The sequence below is a fragment of the Ischnura elegans genome, chromosome X, assembly GCF_921293095.1.
Source record: "Ischnura elegans chromosome X, ioIscEleg1.1, whole genome shotgun sequence".
Lineage (NCBI taxonomy): Eukaryota > Metazoa > Arthropoda > Insecta > Odonata > Coenagrionidae > Ischnura > Ischnura elegans.
This window is the reverse complement of record NC_060259.1, coordinates 109,672,116-109,691,692: the sequence shown is the minus strand read 5'-3', so window position 1 is coordinate 109,691,692 and position 19,577 is coordinate 109,672,116. Positions and strand designations below refer to the sequence as shown.

The 19,577-nt window shown below is 38.6% G+C and overlaps 1 protein-coding gene across 4 annotated transcripts in view; it reads right to left on the bottom strand.

Annotated features, from left to right (window-relative positions):
• Positions 1-5,453: 5,453 nt before the first annotated feature.
• Positions 5,454-19,577, bottom strand: part of LOC124170843 (F-box/LRR-repeat protein 15-like) — a 112,370-nt gene continuing 98,246 nt past the window's right edge. For all 4 annotated transcript variants that reach the window (XR_006867599.1, XM_046549837.1, XM_046549840.1 and 1 more), the window contains one exon: positions 5,454-6,579. Coding sequence is in view for 3 of the 4 variants with exons in the window: in XM_046549837.1 (XP_046405793.1) it covers positions 6,471-6,579 (109 nt within the window). In the remaining variant the exon portion in view is untranslated. The remainder of the gene's footprint in view (positions 6,580-19,577) is intronic.

Here is a 19,577-nt window from a genome sequence, read left to right as displayed (position 1 = left end):
CAAAGACAAAGCCCTTACAACCAAACAAGTCTTGGTTGTTAGGTTGCTAGGGAAACATGTGAACCGTATCCTGCAACGTATGCAATCAAGGTATACATCGTGCTTATTCATGGCCCATATCGAACTTCCATCGGTAAAGTTAGACTCGAAACAGACAGATCTTATAAGTCTACAATTTTTCATGTGCCCTCCGGGATATATATACTAACAAGTCGCATTAAAGAAGCCTCCGCTTCTTGGAACCATTTATGTCAAATACCATGCTGAAAACACCAGAAAATTAGCAGAACATTACTTAAAAAAGAGTTATACATAATTTCCAAAAATTATCTTATAATATATTCTTAAAAAATTAACTTAAAATAATTATTCTGCCTGCACATAGTCGGTAGCACTGACTGTAAAAGCAAGCGATTATGCCATCCCTATTTTTTAATGAATAGATGCTACCGATCCGATAACCATTTGATACGATAAATCGATTACAATGGAATTTCGCCCATCTCTACGTTGAAGATCTTGTCGGAATTTTGTTTACAGCTCTTATGGCGGAAATGGTATGATGTCCCAACGGTGGCCCAATGATAATCCATTTCGTAGGGCCATCGTTGGGGATTTCCGTTGGGCCAACAGCATAAACCGTTTCGTTGGGCCGACGAACAATATCTGCGTTGGGCCAACAGCGGAATTTGGTAGGCATATCCACCCACAATGAGCCAACCGTGACTACGGTTCCCCAACCGAGGCCCAACGGTCAATGTTACTTGGGAGATGTGGGATAACTTTTGCTTTAAATGTGATGCGGACATAAATGGGATCTTTCCAACCTCCAAGCAAATCCATTGATCTGTACGTGAAGACGTTTGGCGAGATATACCAAAATTTTCAGTTGTTGGCTTTTGTTGTTTTGATTTCTGTATGGAAATTAAATGTGCTTTAGAGGGATTTTGAAGTTCCTAGCAATATTGTTCATAAGGATTCCTCCTTTTCATATTTAATAGATAAGTTGATGTTCATCCTCATGGTGTGCTCCGCCTGCCCCATCTAGAATTGTGTATACATAATGCAAACAATGTAGGAAGTTAGGTAGTATTATTAAACATTTGACCAGGGCACGCACGGATTGCTTCATAAAATAGGCATTATTCAAACCGGCTCTATTACTGTGAGTACAGGAAATAGTACCTTTCACAACTGTTGTCCCCCATACAGATTCTTGCTCATGCTGTCTGAGTGCAGATGCCAACTGATACGCGTCTGGGTCTGGTGTCTGACAGATAAGCACTGAGCGATGAAAGGGCTATACACACAGCAGGGGAAAGGCAACTGTGGTTCATTCACATACAATCAAGGAGGTTCTATTTTTTGACTGCCACTGTTACACCATAGAATGAATACTTACCAATATTATACATCAAAGGCCACAAGAAATAAAAATTATGCAATCCATCATCAGTATCCTCCAATACCCCACACAGAATGAGCAATCACTGACTCCCCAAACATTATCAGCCTGAAGCATCTAAGACACTGCACTGAATGCGTTCAGCCAGGTTTGAGCTGAGCTAGTGAAGCAAGCAGAGCTGATGTATTCATATGTACTAGGCTCAGGTGAACACATGCCAAGGGAAAAACATTACACAGCGCATGCTTGAAAACAGTTTCAGGTGAAGTGTGGAACACAATACAAAAATGGACATTGCGGCAAACATTTAATTTAATGAGTTGGATGATGATATGTAATGACAATGTCATAATACTGTTAATACGTCACTTTAATAAAGCTGCAGGTGCTGTAAATATTCTTGAGTAAGAAGAGAAATACTTATCTGGAATGTTAATTACAAATTGTGACATTGTGATCACTAGATATCTACAGAAATATTTTTTCTGAGGGAGTTTGGGTATACGTTCCTTAACCTCGCTTCAATGAAGTAAACAGAAGTAACTACGACCACGATTATTTGGATGTCAAGCTATGCAGATATCAGTCTCTTCATGTACTCTGGTTTCTTGCAGGAGGAAGTCCTTCTCAGACACTGTTCTGTGTGCATCTCTCTCATGGCGCTAGGCTCTGCATACCCTGGTAGCATCAACAGGGACCTCATGGCAATGACCTCAGGTGGTGGCACATGAAACTAAAAGCTCTGCTACACTAACATTTTCAAATGCCAAGAAATATTATATAATGACCATATACTTTTACCTAAGTGTTTAATTTTCTCAAAATATCGTAAAAGTCATGGTAATTTGGTAAGAAATATGTATGTTTAGTTATCATAGCTGAGATTAACTTGATGCCAGAACATAGTTGGTAATTATCCTCCATCATTAAGGGTCAGAACTGGAATTTTTAATTATCTTATTTTGAAAATAGTAGTCTTGCATGAATGGTTTTTCATCACTATAAGTCATATTTTTCAGATTCTGATTGACGGAAAAGGATAACGTTAAAAATCAATCAATATGTAATACCACATGAGACAAAAGTGCTTATTGCCATCTAAGTGTTGCCCAAACTGGAAACTTTCCTTGCATGCTTTGACTGATTAAATTTAGCGACAGTACAGGCCACCTTATATTTGCAACAACGGCATGATAAATGATTACTTAAAATGGCTCAAATGAAGATGAAGCTTATTTAATTGCCAAAAACTTCCAACAAAAAAACTGGCTTTCCTGGAGTGTTGGGAGCAATAGATGAGTACCTGATTCATGTGAAGTGCCCACATCTAAAAATGTAAAATTATATTGCATTTATAAATAAAATTTATGATTGGCAATAATCATAATAATAATAACCTAGTCCATCCAAGAACTTCACAGTAGAACATTCGAGCAAATAATAAAAATTGATGATTATCAGCTTACATAAATGGAAACAATGCCAAACATATCTAGCACCGGTACATCTTTCCTACATGATAAATTCAAGATCTATCACCTCCTCCACACCAAAGCACACCATAGTAACAATCAGTGATCACCTCTAAGGTCTGCGAGCATAGAAAACTTTTGCTTTTAAAAATGGCTTTTGCTGGAGGTAGCAAACTCCTCAGCAGAGCAGTCAACCATGAGTAGCATTGTCCTCACATGGCACATTACTAGCAGGGATGAACACACCTACTATTTATGGGCACTGTGCGAGTGAGTCAGTTCAAATGTGCCACTCAGCAGATAGAGCTGTGAGGCTGCAAGAGAGTGTTACTTGGTGAATAGTGACTCCCTCTCCTTTGCACACAACTCCCTCCCCTCTGCAAACGACTCCCACCACGCAAACTGCACATTGAAATTGTGCAAGGCTAAGTCAGACTCCCGGCACCCATAACTCCCTCAGTACACACTGTGTGTGTTGGAGTCATGAGCAATAGAAGTCGGACTCCCTTCTTGCACAATGTTGTGAGAGGCCAGTGGCGGATACGGATCCCAGAAACTCTTTTGCTTAGTCGCACTATACGAGCGGCTCTCTGGAGTGTGTTTTGAGCAGTGAGCCAGCTCCATAATAGGAGATGTTTATGCCATCACTAACACCATAGAGTAAGTATATATACTTACTCTATGGTAACACCTACTGTCCAAATACTTGTCACCTCTGGAGTCATCCCTACCCACCCTCATCACTACCACCACATCAGCAAGTAAGATGGACTATAAAGGGGGCAATATGTGCCCATGGACCCTGTCGATTTCCGTAACAACAATGCCTATTCGCTGTCCGTTTGAAGTCTGTTGATAGCCTGTTGGAGATTTAGTGAACAGAGTATAAACAGCCTACGAACAATCTCGGGCCACACACAAATAGGAACAACTTACGAACAGCCTTCCAACAGTTTGTACTCTGTTTGCAGCTTGTTCCTTAACAGGCAGGCAACAAGCATTTTGGGAACAATAGCGAACAAGCTCTTAACAGGCAGGGGCCGGTTGATTGTATGCTTCAGCATACAGGGAACGAACAGACAACATTGAACAGGTGCTCAACAGATAGGCTCCAGTTGTTTGTATGTTTCACCGCACAGGGAACGAACAGACAACAATGAAAAGGTTCTCAACAGGCAGGGACTGGTTGGCCATCCGCTTTTCCCAACCAGTGGCAGATTTAGATCACAGGGGTCGTGACCCCCCAAACTTTATTAATTAAAATTTTTTTTTAGTTTAATCGTATTTTTTGCTATTAATTTTTCTCCATTATTAATTAAAACTATTTAAATTGTTCAATTTCATCAGTTGTTAAGAATAAAGGTGAAATTTTAAGCTCCAAAATGCACTTTAAAATGGATATTTAAAAAAATTTAACACATGAGGATGCCCCTCTTTTACCAGATCATGAACCCCCCCAAACTTGAATCTGAATTCGCCCCTACTCTTAACTGGGAACAAACAGACAGTGAACGGGCTCTCAACAGGCAGGGGCAGGTTGGTTGTGCGCTTCACCAAACAAGGAACGAACAGACAACAGTGAACAGGCACTCAACAGGCAGAGCCGGTTGGTAGTATGTTTCACCGCACAGGGAACGAACAGACAACAGTGAACAGACACTAAACACCCTATCGATTTCGATAAAAAATAATGCCTGTTCGCTGTCAGTTTGGAGCCTGTTGGAGATTTAGAGAACAGAGTATGAACAACCTACGAACAATCCAAATTTAATGGAGTACAAGGAAGTTTAATTGAATCCAAAGAAAATATTATCTACTTAAACAGTAATTATATACGTTTGAATTCATTATCACGATTACCAACAACAATGGATGACGGCTAATGAAGTGAGCACGCAAAATATATCAGCTATCTGCACGGCTTATGCATGTTAAATACTTAACTTCGCCAATTACAGGCAGGGGACGGTTGGTTGTATGTTTCAGCCAAAGAGTAGGTATATTTACCCTGTGGTTTCAGCGGACTGGGAACGAACAGACAACAGTGAACAGGCACTCAACAGTACGTACGGAACAAAGTATGCGCCTAGGGAGAGAACAGACAAGAAACCGTCTTCTCACAGACTAGGCGTTCCAATTTACATTCTACCAACAGTCGCCTGGCTGTTGTCACTCAGACAAGGAACAGGGAACTAACAGCCTAAAAAAAGAGGCAACAAACAGACAGCGAACAGCCCCCCACCTGTTCACTGGCTGTGATCCAACAAGTAAGGAACAGAGAATGGCGCTTCCTTAACAGGGAGTGAACAGACAAGTAACCCTTTTCTCACAGACAAGGAACAGACAAGGCGTTCCAATTTACATTCTACGAACAGTCGCCTGCCTGTTCTCTCTTGGTCAAGGAACAGGGAACGAAAAGCCAACTGAACAGACAATGAACAGGCGTTATTGTTACAGAAATCGACAGGGGATGTCCCAGCTGAGTAAATATGTATTCAGATTTACAACATGAACAACATAAATGGGATGCTGATGGTAATGGACTTACAAAATAAGAACATCAGTTAAAAAGGTAATTCATGGTAACATGAACATAAACTTTTTATTCAAAAATATTCAAATTTTTTATAAAAACGAGATCTTTAGGATACAAAATGCCACGAATATTACTTTAACATGAAAATATTCCATTACAAATGAGAAATTGAATTCTCACAATGGGATAGCACAATCACTAGGAACTGTATTCTTGGCACTAACTTCAAACATCAAATCTTTTAGAGATAGCACCATAACCTACCAAAAGAAATCTGAGAAACACTCAGTAAATTTTAGTGAGAGACATCCTCTTTGAACCAATCGTCCATATTAATTATTATATATTTCACTCACAGCACCCTGTTGACATAATACTGTTTAAAGCACAGTAAACTCAAAGACTAGAATATGAGAGACAAATGGTTGAAATAATTAATGAAGGCAAAATGATGACTACATAAAACGCCAAAAATTCTTCTTGTCTAGATATTAAAAATGCAACACTCATAACTAACACCAATACATAAAGTTAAGATCTTTAGGATACAAAATGCCACGCATATTACTTTAACATGAAAATATTCCATTACAAATGAGAAATTGAATTCTCACAATGGGATAGCACAATCACTAGGAACTGCATTCTTGGCACTAACTTCAAACACCAAATCTCTTAGAGATAGCACCATAACCTACCAAAAGAAATCTGAGAAACACTCAGTAAATTTTAGTGAGAGACTTCTTCTTTGAACCAATCGTCCATATTAATTATTATATATTTCACTCACAGCACCCTGTTGACATAATACTATTTAAATCACAGTAAATTCAATGACTAGAATTTGAGAGACAAATGGTTGAAATAATTAATGAAGGCAAAATGATAACTACATAAAACGCCAAAAATTCTTCTTGTCTAGATATTAAAAATGCAACACTCATAACTAAAACCAATACATAAGGTTAAACACAAATGTGGTGAGCACACCACGGAAAACATCACATCACCTACTCATCCAGGAGAGGGGTTGGCAGCATTGGTGCACAGGAGGACGTCAGTGATAAAGGATGGCTTTTGGCAGGCTGTCCTTAAACTCCTTTGTAACTTTGGGGCAGCCATAAATACGGAGCCGTTTCAGCTTCTGACATCCTCTGATGACAAAGCTAGGGTAGATAAACAGAAATAAATGCCACACCTTACTACTTTTTGAACAGATAATTGGATTTCAAATAAAACATCAATAATAATAAAGAAAGTTTCCAAAGAAAAAGGTTTTATTGCTGGTTCAGTATTTCTTCCAAAGCCAATTTATGTGAATACATGGTACGTTTACGGTCAAGCAATTGATGTGGAGCCAATTCAAGTAAGTTGCTATCCTAATTTTTTCCTGATTGCTTTCCTTATGTTCCCTAACTTAATGGCGAGACAGAAAAAGGACTTAAAATCCATCTACGTTCTTGTCTCGTACTAATTATTGATAAGTTGAAGTGCCAACTTAAACATAATTTACCTGATGCGAACCTTACGGCAATCATGCACCAATATTTTCAAACATGAAGAAAGTAATTTCTGAGTGGATACATTAACCCTCAACATATGAACAGAATAAGCTATAGAGATAAGCTCTTTATGCATAAAATTGTTAACTTCAGGGTTGGTGGCTTCGACAATCAGGAATCATCATGACTACAGGCAGGCATTTTGTAATTTCCTCCTTTTCCTTACTCATTTAATCAAAGTGAAAACTAATTTCAGCAAATAATCAATTTCATAAAGTAATAATTTCACTGCCTACCAGTAATGCACATCAAAACTGTAAACAGTAAAATTATAAAACCAGACAAGTGCCAGTCTTTTCCTTCCTATGTCACAGTTTCACCTTATTGAACCAGAAGACATTTTCTTCACTCTCTATTCAAACTTTAAATGAAGAAGCCATGCACAATAGGGTGTCCCTTAATTTCTGACAAAATTTTACTGAAAGTATCTCCAGTCCTTTCTTTACGTCCTCACAAGTTTCCCAGCCTTTGAAATCAAAATACATAGTGGGGATGGACAGATCCAGGATTTTTTTCGGACCTGGATTTGGGTTGGATCCTTGATTTTTGGCACTGGATCTTGCGGATCGGATATTTTCGGATCCAAATGCATTTTCAAATTCCTGCTATTAAACGAAGTAATTATTCAAGTTTATTCAGGGTACATACAATCAAAGGAATGCTTTTTAGATTTTCAAACACATTTTAATATTTTTATAAATTAAATAGCATTTTTATAGGCATTCAAGTTGTTTTTTAAAAACATCTTTACATGCTCAGGTCCTAAACTGTTACGCTTGGGTTTGGTGCTGAAAATAAGAAAAATATTCAGATGATTCACTGACCAGTGACCCCCAAAATATAAAAACACAATTACCTACTTTCCTTCATAAAAGGAAACAAAATATTGAAAAATCATGAATTTACAGTAGATTTCTTTGAAAAATGAAGTTTTTTCGATTATGAAGGGTGTTAAACTTATGTAGTTTGAAACCCTCTACTTTGTACCCTGTTGTTTAAAAATTTTCCCTCCTGGTTTTGGATCCTCCCTAACGAAATTCCTGGCTACCCCACTGCCATCGACTGGCTTCAAATTTTCCTCAGGCACGTTCCCCCCGAATTTTGTCACTTTCTCCGGATACCGACTTGTGTTTCACCCAAAAATGCTTCAGTATGGTGAGGTGGATTTAGCACTTCCTCGCAATAATTTCACGCCACAGTGCACACACATGGCATACTTTGGTTCTCCCTATCTTGATAGAAATGTTTCTACACAATGAAAGACATTTTTATCAGTATATCATTAAATTAAATTGCAACTACGCAATCAGCAACACAATTAATAGTATTTAAAACAGCATTAATGTCACGTGCGACGAGGTGCTCAACCGCTCAGCATGAGGAAGGAGTGGGCAGCAGAAGCGCGTAAAGGAGAGCCGGAGGGGAAGGAGCGCGTAAAGGAGATCTGGAGGGGGAGGAGCGTGCTCCCTCCGTATTTCAAGCAATGAGGCTGCAAATGAGTGAGTCAAGGAGGAACAAGTCAAATCTTGCTTCAGTGACGTTGTTGCCTTCAAAGCCAAGCTGGGCGCACTACGTGATATATGCAGTTGGCGTTTCCAATTCGTCTCTACTTGTTTGAGGGGTTAATGCTGCGCTTGTTTCTTTGAAAACTGAGTTGTTTGGACAATGCTGTATATTAGTATAGTCTAATTGTAAATATAAAACTTAATGGCAATCAGTTAGAGCTGAAAAATAAACAAATATCGTCAGGAATGCATTGCATTTGGCCTAATTCTTTTTTAAATCTCGTGCATGTCATCTAATTGTCGAAGCTATCCAGACATCTTTGGGCCCAGAGTCACTCACCTAGCATTTGTCATCTAGAAACGGAGAATTGAAGCAGGTAGGCCAAAAGAAGGTCAGTTGGTGAGACGGGGTATGGATGAAACACTCTTCAATTGTTTTCATGCAATTTGATATTTTCCTTAGAAGACAATTATTATGGTATGGGTGATTTCGGAAACAAAAAAAAACAACAGAGGCACAGGCTGATGGATGGCCGAGGGTGGTTTTCTGAAAACTGCGACGTAGTCAATTTTGACATGGTTATTATCCTACGACGCTGAGATTCCCCTGATGATTGTTCAATCTCTTGGGAAGAGTCGCACTATGTGCCAGTCGTATTTTGCCTTTTTTATTTTCCACAGCTGAAATTCTGCTACATAACCTCCATGAGAGCTTTCAAACCAAACGATTCATGAGTAGGACAAGAATCGCATGCGATGGCGCATTTGAAGAGAGAATCGGAACTCTTTCCACCCTAATGGGGCGTTGCATTTACTGAAGCTATTATTTAAAATTTTGGATCCAGATCCGATGTATCCGATGAAGGGCAATACCTGCAGATATTTGGATCTGTGATATCCGATCCGACCATCCCTACAAAATAGTGACCTTTGGCTATAAGAAGGGGAAAATGGTTGCTCCCACATAGGTCATTGTGTCCTAAAGTTAAGTTTCGTAAAGACTGCTTAAGAAATACTTAGTGAAACTATTATAACATGTTTTATCCCCATTGTTCAGTAAAATGAAGTCAAGTTCATTTTTAACACGTTCAGGGCGGCATGACCCACCGGTGGGTCATGCTTTTCTAAGCTCTATGGGCGGCATGACCCACCGGTGGTCACGTTTCCCATGCGAATTAAAGGAGCTTCTGCCCACGTACGCCCATGAGGATGGACTTATTACGTTCTTCATCGCCCAAGAAGGTGTTTTTAGTTAAGTTTTTACTGATGCCAAACCGAACTTTTTGCCTAGAGAAAGGTAGCAAGTAAAATGACGGGCAATGATATAAAGATTCAGTATTTGATGTTGTATTGTCATCTGTGCGTGAAATTTTTTCAATTTTAGTTTAAGTAATCGGAAAGATATTCAAATGAATTCGATCATCGGTAATCAACTTCCATAATAGACCTCTGGACAAAATTTTAATTTGCCTTCAAATATGTTCTAAAAAATCAATAAGGATAAATATATACGTAAAACGTTTATTATATGTAATAATTTTCCATGGAATGTTTTTTAATCGCAAGAAAAGGAAGCTTTTCTCATCAGCAGACACTCCCACCTCAATACGTATTTCCATTGGCTGACGGAAATATGACGTCAGCTCATGCAACCATGCGGCGGTCCCATATGAAATTCATGGGGGTTCGGCGTATTTGCAAGGTCTTCAGCACGGATCGGCACTTCGTTAGCGTTTCTCTTTTCGAAGTGTACATAATATCGCCGTGACGTGCTTTTCCGAAGAGTGAAAAAGTTACTAGGGATAATATTTTGCTTCTGTGGGCATCATGGATCCTGGTTTCGATAAGGGAGACGCGAGAAACTTGCCTAAAATTTCAATTGCCTCAATGTTTACATTCATAAGTAGAAATAGTAACTACATAATTCTGAGACCCGGGGAGTGAAGATGGCTAGGTGAGTATATCGCCACGATTGGAAATTGATTTTCTTAGGGTATTAGTTGATGTTAACGTTTCTAAATCCTTTTTTTCACATAGAGTCGGACGAGAAGAATACGGCGATGATGCTATAGGTTACGTGCAAGTTAAGCGTGATAAAAATGAATGCATCGTCCGTGCTCGTATTCGTAGGTTCGATTGAAGGCCTATGTTGTTGAAGCCCGTCTTTTGGAGGAGAGCGGCGAAAGCGAAGTTGTGACTCTTTCGTGTAAGGATTGCATAGCCAGTTTGGGTACAGAAGACTTTACTCTTAAGTGGTATTGTATCTTTTTTATTTGGCATTTTAAGGTAAACAAATTTTCCCGTTATTTATTTGTGTAGAACAACCTGATGACATTTTTAAGTGGTGAAATCTCCGATTTAATAGACCTAACAATTAGTATTTCCTGAAGTGTGGAAAATATAATATGGAACTTCTTCGAAGTAGCCCACTTGCTCAAAATTTCACTTTTAAGTAACTTAATGGGATAAACAAATTCCCCTTTTTCTGTTGCTGTTCCTTACATTCTTTACCTGCAGCAAAAATATAGGAGATAAAAGTATCCGCTTATTATTATTACATTTGTTACCTATCAAAGAGCTATAGGGTTCTACGGTACTTATTAATTTGGTTTTGAAAGCATATATTCGAGTTACTCTAACATTGTAAACTCCAGTCTTTCCCTAGTTTCAAGAGAGAATTACTTCAGTTAATGATATTAGAGTTTTCTTAGTAAGTACCAATGAATCAAGAAACTGAAATTCGTCGGCACTTTTTCATCCGAACAGTTCGTCGTTCACCGTCTTGGGGGACCGTGTGAAAATACTTATTTGAGGCATTCCCACTAGTATTACTGCACATAGGCACAATGCAGTACTTATAGCTGCGCTTCGACAAATCGACGAAATACGTACGACAACAAAAACGGCGTAATATCCACAATATCACTAATTCTTTACCTCCTTTACAGTAATGCGCACGGACGCGAACAACACTATTGCATGAGCTGACGTCATTCAAGATGGCAGTGGTGCGAATTACGTTCTTCTTGCATGGCAAGTGACAGCTATTTTAAATGCTCGAAATAAAAAAATGCAAGATTATACGGCCAAAGTGTTACACCACTTAGGTTAATATTTCCACGTACTTTTCAGAAAGGTCTTTACCTTGATAGGTGTCCAGAGGTCTATTTTATGAAATACGTAATTCTTGCATTACGGGTTGCCTATCCGTCGATTATAGAGATTTAAAAAAATTCTAGTTGTGTTGCATACGAAGTTCTCATTCATATCAGTTCCACAGGCAGTTTCATGAAGTTTATTCAGTAATAAAAGAAAATAAAGAATATTGCAGTCATATTGAAGGTAGACGAGAGCTACATATAGTTGATTCGTTATTGAGCCATTATTTTCTATGACACGGCAATCTCTAGACGTAAATTTTATGTTTTGCATCGTCTATCAAAAGTATATCGAAATATAAATCAAGTTGGTTTGGCTTTATTTACATTTTACGACGAAGATAGGTTAACTAAAATATTCCTACTATTTACGTGGCATTATGCATCGCTAGAAATGCTTTTTTCGTTTTCAATAAGACTGTAAGATGGCCCTACAAGAAGGACGATTACCTTCCTTGATTACACGTTGAAATACTACTACACTCACCGTTTCAATTACATGGCTTTCACATATCGAAGATGTTCCACTTCCGTAGATATTTAGAGTGTAGCACTCACCGGAAAAATTATTTAGATGGAAAAAAAAAAAAATGGAGAAAACATTTCAAAACTATAATAAATGTCATTTTCAGTTTGGATATCCGAATTTGGTCAATGGAAACAATTTTCTAAATGGGGAATACAAATGAGCACAACGAAAACTTGCCGAATCTCAAATATTATATCGAACTATTTTCAATATAATCACTTATTTACATTATTTTCAATATATTCACTTATTTTCTTTGACGATGTCAATGGTGAATTTTGTTGAAACAATCCAAGCACATTGTCGGGTGTGCATCACATTCCTCACAAAATGTGTTCACTTTTTTTTGCCCTCTTGCTTGCCTCTTTCGTTCCCTTTTCTTTACGTATTCTCTCGTAACAATTGAGGCATCTCTTCCTGCTTATCCTGCAGTACCTTAATATTTACTTAGGTTGTGCAAGGACTTCCACTTCTTCGAAGCTGGAACACCTCCCCCATCCACATCGCTTAAGATGACATCTTCTTTCAATAATCCATCAATAACTTTCTCTCAAAAATTCAGCATTTCCATTTTTTTATTTCGGCCATAATAGGGAACTTGCATATATTTCAGATATAATCAATAGCCCCAAAATTATATAAAAATATATGTTTGCATACCTCGGTGAAAGTTTTTTTATTATTTTATGACGTGGTTTACGATATTTAATGCATCAAAGTTCACGAGAATTTTCAAATGCAAGTGAGAAGCGAAAACGCCCGATGATTGGCTGGTAGAAAAGTGACGTCATAGTTCAGTACGAGGAGAGACTACGGCACGGCCATAGTAGAGGTTGCATACTTATACATGCGACGGCGTGGTTATGATTCATTTATTGAAGTGCAGACGTATCGCAATTGTTCATTGTGACTTCAGGGATATTATGTGATCTATTTTTTCTTCATTGAAAGCGATAGATTGCGTAAAGATGAAGGAATATGGTTATTCTTCGGCTGATCCTAGCAAGCTTCCTGTTACTGATTCCACCATGATAACAGGGTATTTTTTAGTGAAACTGTAGACTTCGTCTGCGCGGAAAGTCGATGCCGAGAAATGGAAAGGTAGCTGATGTGCATCTGAAATGTTTTATAGTTCATAACAAAGTGAGACTTGCGTATAATATTGGCGAAAGCGTACACTCATGTGAAATGTGTATTCTTTTGGCAGTCGATGATACTTTCAACTTAAAAATACCTTGCCTGGAGGGCGACAGGAAGCTCTGAAGAAGCCAGACTATTAATGTTTCAATTTAGTAGCGATAATATAGACGAACTTCCAACACAATCTACCATCTTGTGACTCAAAACCCCGAAGCCACTTCCTATTCTGCAGAAAGAATCGGTCAATCGCTCTTCGATCAATATAATAAACACAACGTCTTTAGGTGTTAATATATTATATAAGTTACTTTTGTAAAATGTAAATCCTTCCTAATTTAGCATTAAAATGTGAATGTTTTCCAAACAGAGTCTAATACATTTTGGGAGCTTTTCTCACGATATATCTGAAACTCTAAAGGCGAGCTCATCGTCATTGCGATCGGTTGTCACTTAAAAATTCCGAATCGGAAATCCTAGAGGGATGATCTTCGACGATGACCATGATCACCTGCACTCTCACTATCACTGGAACCCGTGGTGAAAATATCATCCCAATCCAATTTTTATTTGGTTTTAACTAGGGAAAGAGCAACATAGGTAAGTAAGTTACTCTATGATAGAACTGCGCATTCTTTGGGCAACTTTGGGTTTGACTTTCCCTCAAACACCCCATTTCCCCTGTGGTGCATCAGTCCTATCTTTTTACGATGGCCTGACAACCTTTAAATTGATCCTTGGTTTATCCTGACAACCAACTAAATGGAAATTGCTGATCCACACGTCTTCCTCTGTCTTCACAGTTTCCAAATCAAGGGCCGCGGAACATTTCTCTTGTGACTCAACTTTTTCTGAAAAGCAAGCCAGCGTAAAATAAAATCAAAGAATGCTGCGATTCATTTTTTGTGACCACCTCTGGATTCCATTCTTTTTCCAACTACAACTTCCTTTATCTTTCGGGGTAAACTATGGGACAAGAGTTTAAATAATATCGTTAATTTATAACAAAATATAAGTTCTAAATATACCCAAAAGCCATTATATTATTCCGCACTATGTAAATTAATGTGGAAGATGAATGCTGTAGACGTAGTAGTTTTCCTTAGGTTGAGTTGCAAAGTTCATGAAGTTCACAAAACGGCTAATTTTTCGGTGCGCGGAGTCATTTATTGCACTGGCCGTGTCTACAGTTTTCAATTTTTTTGTAATAAAATAAAGCAGAATTTAGGATAAAATTTCCTTTAAAATGACGTATAGTTCATTATAGCATACAGTGAAGCCAGGATATAAATTTGCAAAGTACAGCGGCACATTATTTTGACGCCGACAGTAGAAGAAAACGCCGTCTTCTTGGCTGGCACTCGAATGCATGAGGATCAACGTACGTACAAAATATTAAAATATAGAGAAACGTTGCTCTATATTTTCATATTTCCTCCCTTGATTTTAAACATCATGGAATTTTCTATGTCCTTCCGTAACTGAAATTGAACAAGTGCCGTAAATAATTTGAGTCCATCGTAACCATCGAGAAACACCTATCTCGATTTTTGTTGTGAAGTTGAGTTTTTATTCTACGACGGCCGAATGATCGAAAAATCTCAGTTTCAAGTTATGCAGTCAATGAAATATGGAAATATTATTTATATTAAAGTTATCTTCGCTCACATTGCACACGGGTTTATCATTCCGTTTATTATACTCATATTTTTCCGTAACGCTCATCCCGACAGGCATGCATCGAGGCTTTTCTTCCAATTTCCTCCGTGGGAACGCAGACGAAAATTTTTCTGGGGTGTTATTGCACAGAGGAACAATGCACCACTCGTAATTTTTCCTTATTTCACCCATGTTCTCCTTTAAACGCAACGTGGCTCTTCCAAACCTGCAGTTACTGGGCTTGGATATTGGACTCCTACTGAACTATGACGTCACGGCCAAAGATTAGTGGGGGCGGTATTTTTTAGCGCGCGAAACTCGGGACACTTTTGGGAGTCATTTTCTAGTGTATAAACTGAATTTTAAGCGGAAAAAAGTATATTGCGGTACTAAGTGTTTTCTGTAGTATATCAGCATACTGTTTATAAAAAGTATGCAATTTCCCTATTATTACATAAAACCCATGAATTCACCATGCATGTCCCAAGAAGCAGTTCTAATGCCAGTTTCTTATACCACTTGAGAGATCGTCTGATGCAACTAAAATAAGCAGACACTATGCGTGAATGAGTCAGGGCTACACAGTTTGTAGCATTTTATTCCATATTTATGAGACTTTCCAGGAAGGTACTGCCTAAAATGTAATCGACCTCTCCAAGGTACCATCTGTACGATTGGTGCAGTCTCCCCATTCATCGGAGCTTGATAACGCGACATGCTCTTCCTCTTCAGGTGAATCTTCTCCAATTTCGTCTCTGAATATGAAGATTCACTGTCTTCTTCGAAATCGGATGGAATGTATGAATCATCGGAGTCAAAACTAAATTGAGATGCATCTGAGTCAGCCATCTCCTCTAATTTTTCTTTGCCACTAATAACACAAAAATCACTGCTCCACAAAAGGACAAGGACATTAGACTCGTATATCTAGTGGCACTCGTTTATTAGCCAAGACTGAAAGTTCTTCTCTCACTGCAAGGAAAATTTTGTCACCATTGTACATGCAAGGCCCGGCTCGACTTATTTGAAACTCGACGTGTGGATTGCGTTGTTGCGACAACGCCACTATGTGAGAAGCAATGCCGCACAAGATTAGTCAAAAACGAAACTGTCGGGGGATTAGCCTCCTAAGGGTTACTTGCAACACCCAATTATGGGTAAGCTTACGATAATAACTGCACCCACGAGTGGGTCTGCCTGCAATAAAACTGTAAGCAAAGTTTCACCTAATCCAATAATAATTTGGTTTCTTATTCGCAGACTATGGAAATAATAGATTCAAAGGTTCCGCCCCAACCACCACCCCTCTCCTAGGAGGCGTGAGGTTGGGTGCGGAATATCTTTAGCCCTAGCCTTTTCTAAGCGCCGGACAAGTGCGGTTAGGCCCGTCTTGAGTCTACGAAATCCCATGGAACGTCCACCCCGAAAGGCGAGAGAAGAGGAAAGCCATTGTTTTGTATCGGGTGCTACGGACTAAGCGGTCGGTCGCCAGCGTCACAAAGGTAGAGGTTTTCCCGGTTCTTTTGGGGATAATCATTTTCGCGACTTTCTGAAAGCATAGAACCTCTAACAATGACAGCAGGAACGAGATGTATGATTTCCTCCCGCTGCATTTTGTTCCCAAAGCAATAAAACCGAAGCAAGGCATCACAGCGAAATAGAGAGTGTAATGAAGGCTCAGAAGATAAATTCGAAACAGTTGCAAAAAAAACTATGAAATACCGAATTTTTTCCAATACTTATAACTGATTGCTTTCATTCTGGGCTTATAAGAAGAGTAAATAAATTATTTCATCGTTTTCATACCTAAAAGCACGTCTTATTTGTTCATTTTGAAGGTATTTACGTGACAGTAAATAAATATCGAAGAAAATAAAACCTGTAATACGTTGTTGCATATGCAAAAGGGGATTAATTATGTAATAGCTAAATATTGCATTCTGAGCTTATAATAAGAGTAAGTGTATAAATTACTTCATTGTTTCCATTTTGTACATTTTGAAGGTATTTTAGGTGACAATAAATAAATACAGAAGAAAATAAAACGTGTTATGCGTGGTTGCATACGCAAAAGGGGATTAATTAATTACTAAATATCGTTGCATAGGTTTTCCAAAATTTATTGCAATTCATCATTTTCAACTATACCAAAGAAGTGTGCATTAATTTTAACATGATTGGATCGATTTAATTTTTACGAAAATTGATGCCCACGGGGAAGAAACTGCAAATTTCACGATAGCCGCGAACGTGTTAAAACTTAAAAAAAAACATTGCCTCTCCTATTGTTCAAACAACCTAGGCCTTCCCATCAGGGGTCATTGGTATTTAAATCACCAACTAAAATGAACAGCTTTGGAAGCTGGAATGCCAGGTTCGAAAGGTGCTGAAAGTGCGTGATTTGTTGAAAGCCTCTATGAGTTCTATATCCAACAGAAGAATACAGCTGGTAATTGGCAGTGTATGAATCATAAGCAGCCAGCCGCTTTGGGGGCAGTGGTCACCCTATGTATTTTCTATTAAGGCCTGCTTTGCAGCCTTGTCCTACTACCCTTGGAGCCAGGGCCTCTACGAGATGCTTCTTGTTTCAGATTAGCATTTCCAAGAATTCATTTCGGGACACCCTTTTTGCTTGTTTGCCCTCTGGCAGTTTTAATACCTGTAGACTGCAGCAGACGAATCATAGGCAACCACTTCCTCGAGGATCCAATGCGACCTTTCCTTTCAGGAGGTATTTTCAAGAATGCAATCCTGAACACCCTAAGGTTGAACACCCCAACAAGTGCATTTTTGTGTCATCACTGGTTTGAATAATTGTCTTCTTTTTCCCAACTATTTATAAACATTATTTTTAGATGAAAAAACTTTCCATTTTTAATGCTAAAACTCTAAAATTACCAGTATTTTTCTTCATCATCATTAGTCAACAATCCAAAGATTGGTTTGACGCAGCTCTCCATTCCTCTCTCCTTTTCATAATGACGCATTCCTTCTCTTTAACATCCTTTCAAACCCTTTGTCCTATGCAACTCATTCGGGGCTGTCCCTTCCCCTTCTTCCCTTCCCCTTGTCCTTCAAAGATTGTCTTCATCAGGCCATCATGCCTGTGGCCAACTAAGATGTCCCGTCCTCTGCTTAAGGTTTTTAGGAGGCTTCTCTCTCCTTCCCCTCTCCTTAGCACTTCCTCATTGCTTACACGGTCGATCCATTTTATCTTCATCACTCTACCGTAGCACCACATTTCGAATGCTTCCACTCTTGACTTCTCTGCTGCTGTCAACATCCAAGCCTCGCTTCCATAGAGAAACATGCTCCATATGTAGCACATGATGAATTGTTTCCTTAGTTCTATGCTTGTATTCTCAGCTGTAAGAAGATACTCCTTTTTGCAGAAAGCCCTATTCGCCTGCACTATACTACTGACCATTTCTTTCTTGCTTCATCCATCGTTGGTAATTCAGCTTCCCAGCTAAGAAAACTCTTTCACCTCTTCAAGCTTATGCTTTCCTAGGTTAATCTTTGTCTTAGCCTCCTCTCTTTTGCTGCATACTATGTAACATCTTAGTGTTCTTTTTGTTGATTTAGGCTGATATTTGGCCTTTGTTCTTTCCATATTTGTCCAAATCTTCTTTAGATACCTCACTGTCTTGACTATGAGTGCTATGCTATGTTGCCAGCAAATCGCAGCATACTAATTTTTTCTCAATGGATATCGACACCCAAAGCTTTCTCTTTGATTTCATTGATGCCTTTCTCGTAGTAAACATTAAAAATTATGGGGGAAAGTGCACAACCTTGTCTCACCCCTTTTCTTATTCTTGCTTCTTCACCATTGGGTCCACATCTGATAACAGCTACTTGGTTTTTATGCAAACTATGAACGATTCTACGATAATTGTAGAGTACTCCAATTTCTTTCAGAATTCTAAGCATTGAATACCATTCCACGTTGTGAAATACCTTCTCTAAATCGACAAATGCTATGAAAGTCGGCTTGTTTTTCTATATTCTTTTCTCTAGGAGGAGCCTAAGAGCCAAAATTGCTTCTCTTGTGCCCTTGCTTTTCCTAAATCCGAATTGGTCCTCATCCATGAATTCTTCTGCTCTTCGTTCTAATCTCCTGTAAATGATTCTTGTAAGAATCTTCGACGCTAGTGTCATCAGGGTTATGGTCCTAAAGTCTTCGCACTCTTCTGCTCTCTTCTTTTTGGGTATGGGAATGATGATGTTCTTCTCGAAGTCACTAGGTAAATCTCCTGTTAAGTACATATTGCAGATAGTTTTATACAGTTGAGTTAAGACCTTTTCTCCTGCATTTTTTATTAGCTCTGCTGGAATGTCGTCTATCCCTGTGGCCTTATCCCTTCGTAGGTCTCTTATTGCACCATCAAATTCCAATCTTAAGATACTCACGCCAATGTCATCCTTTTCAACTTCACTTTCCTCTTTGATAATTTATGAGCTAAGTTTGCTTCCGTTGTATAATTCCTCCAGGTATTCCTTCCATCTCTCGGCTTTGTCTTCTTTGTCTTTTCGACAAATCTCGTTCTTTATTCTCTTGTAGCAAGCCTGTCCTTCAGTATTTGTATTTTTATTTACTTTCTCTGTTCTTCA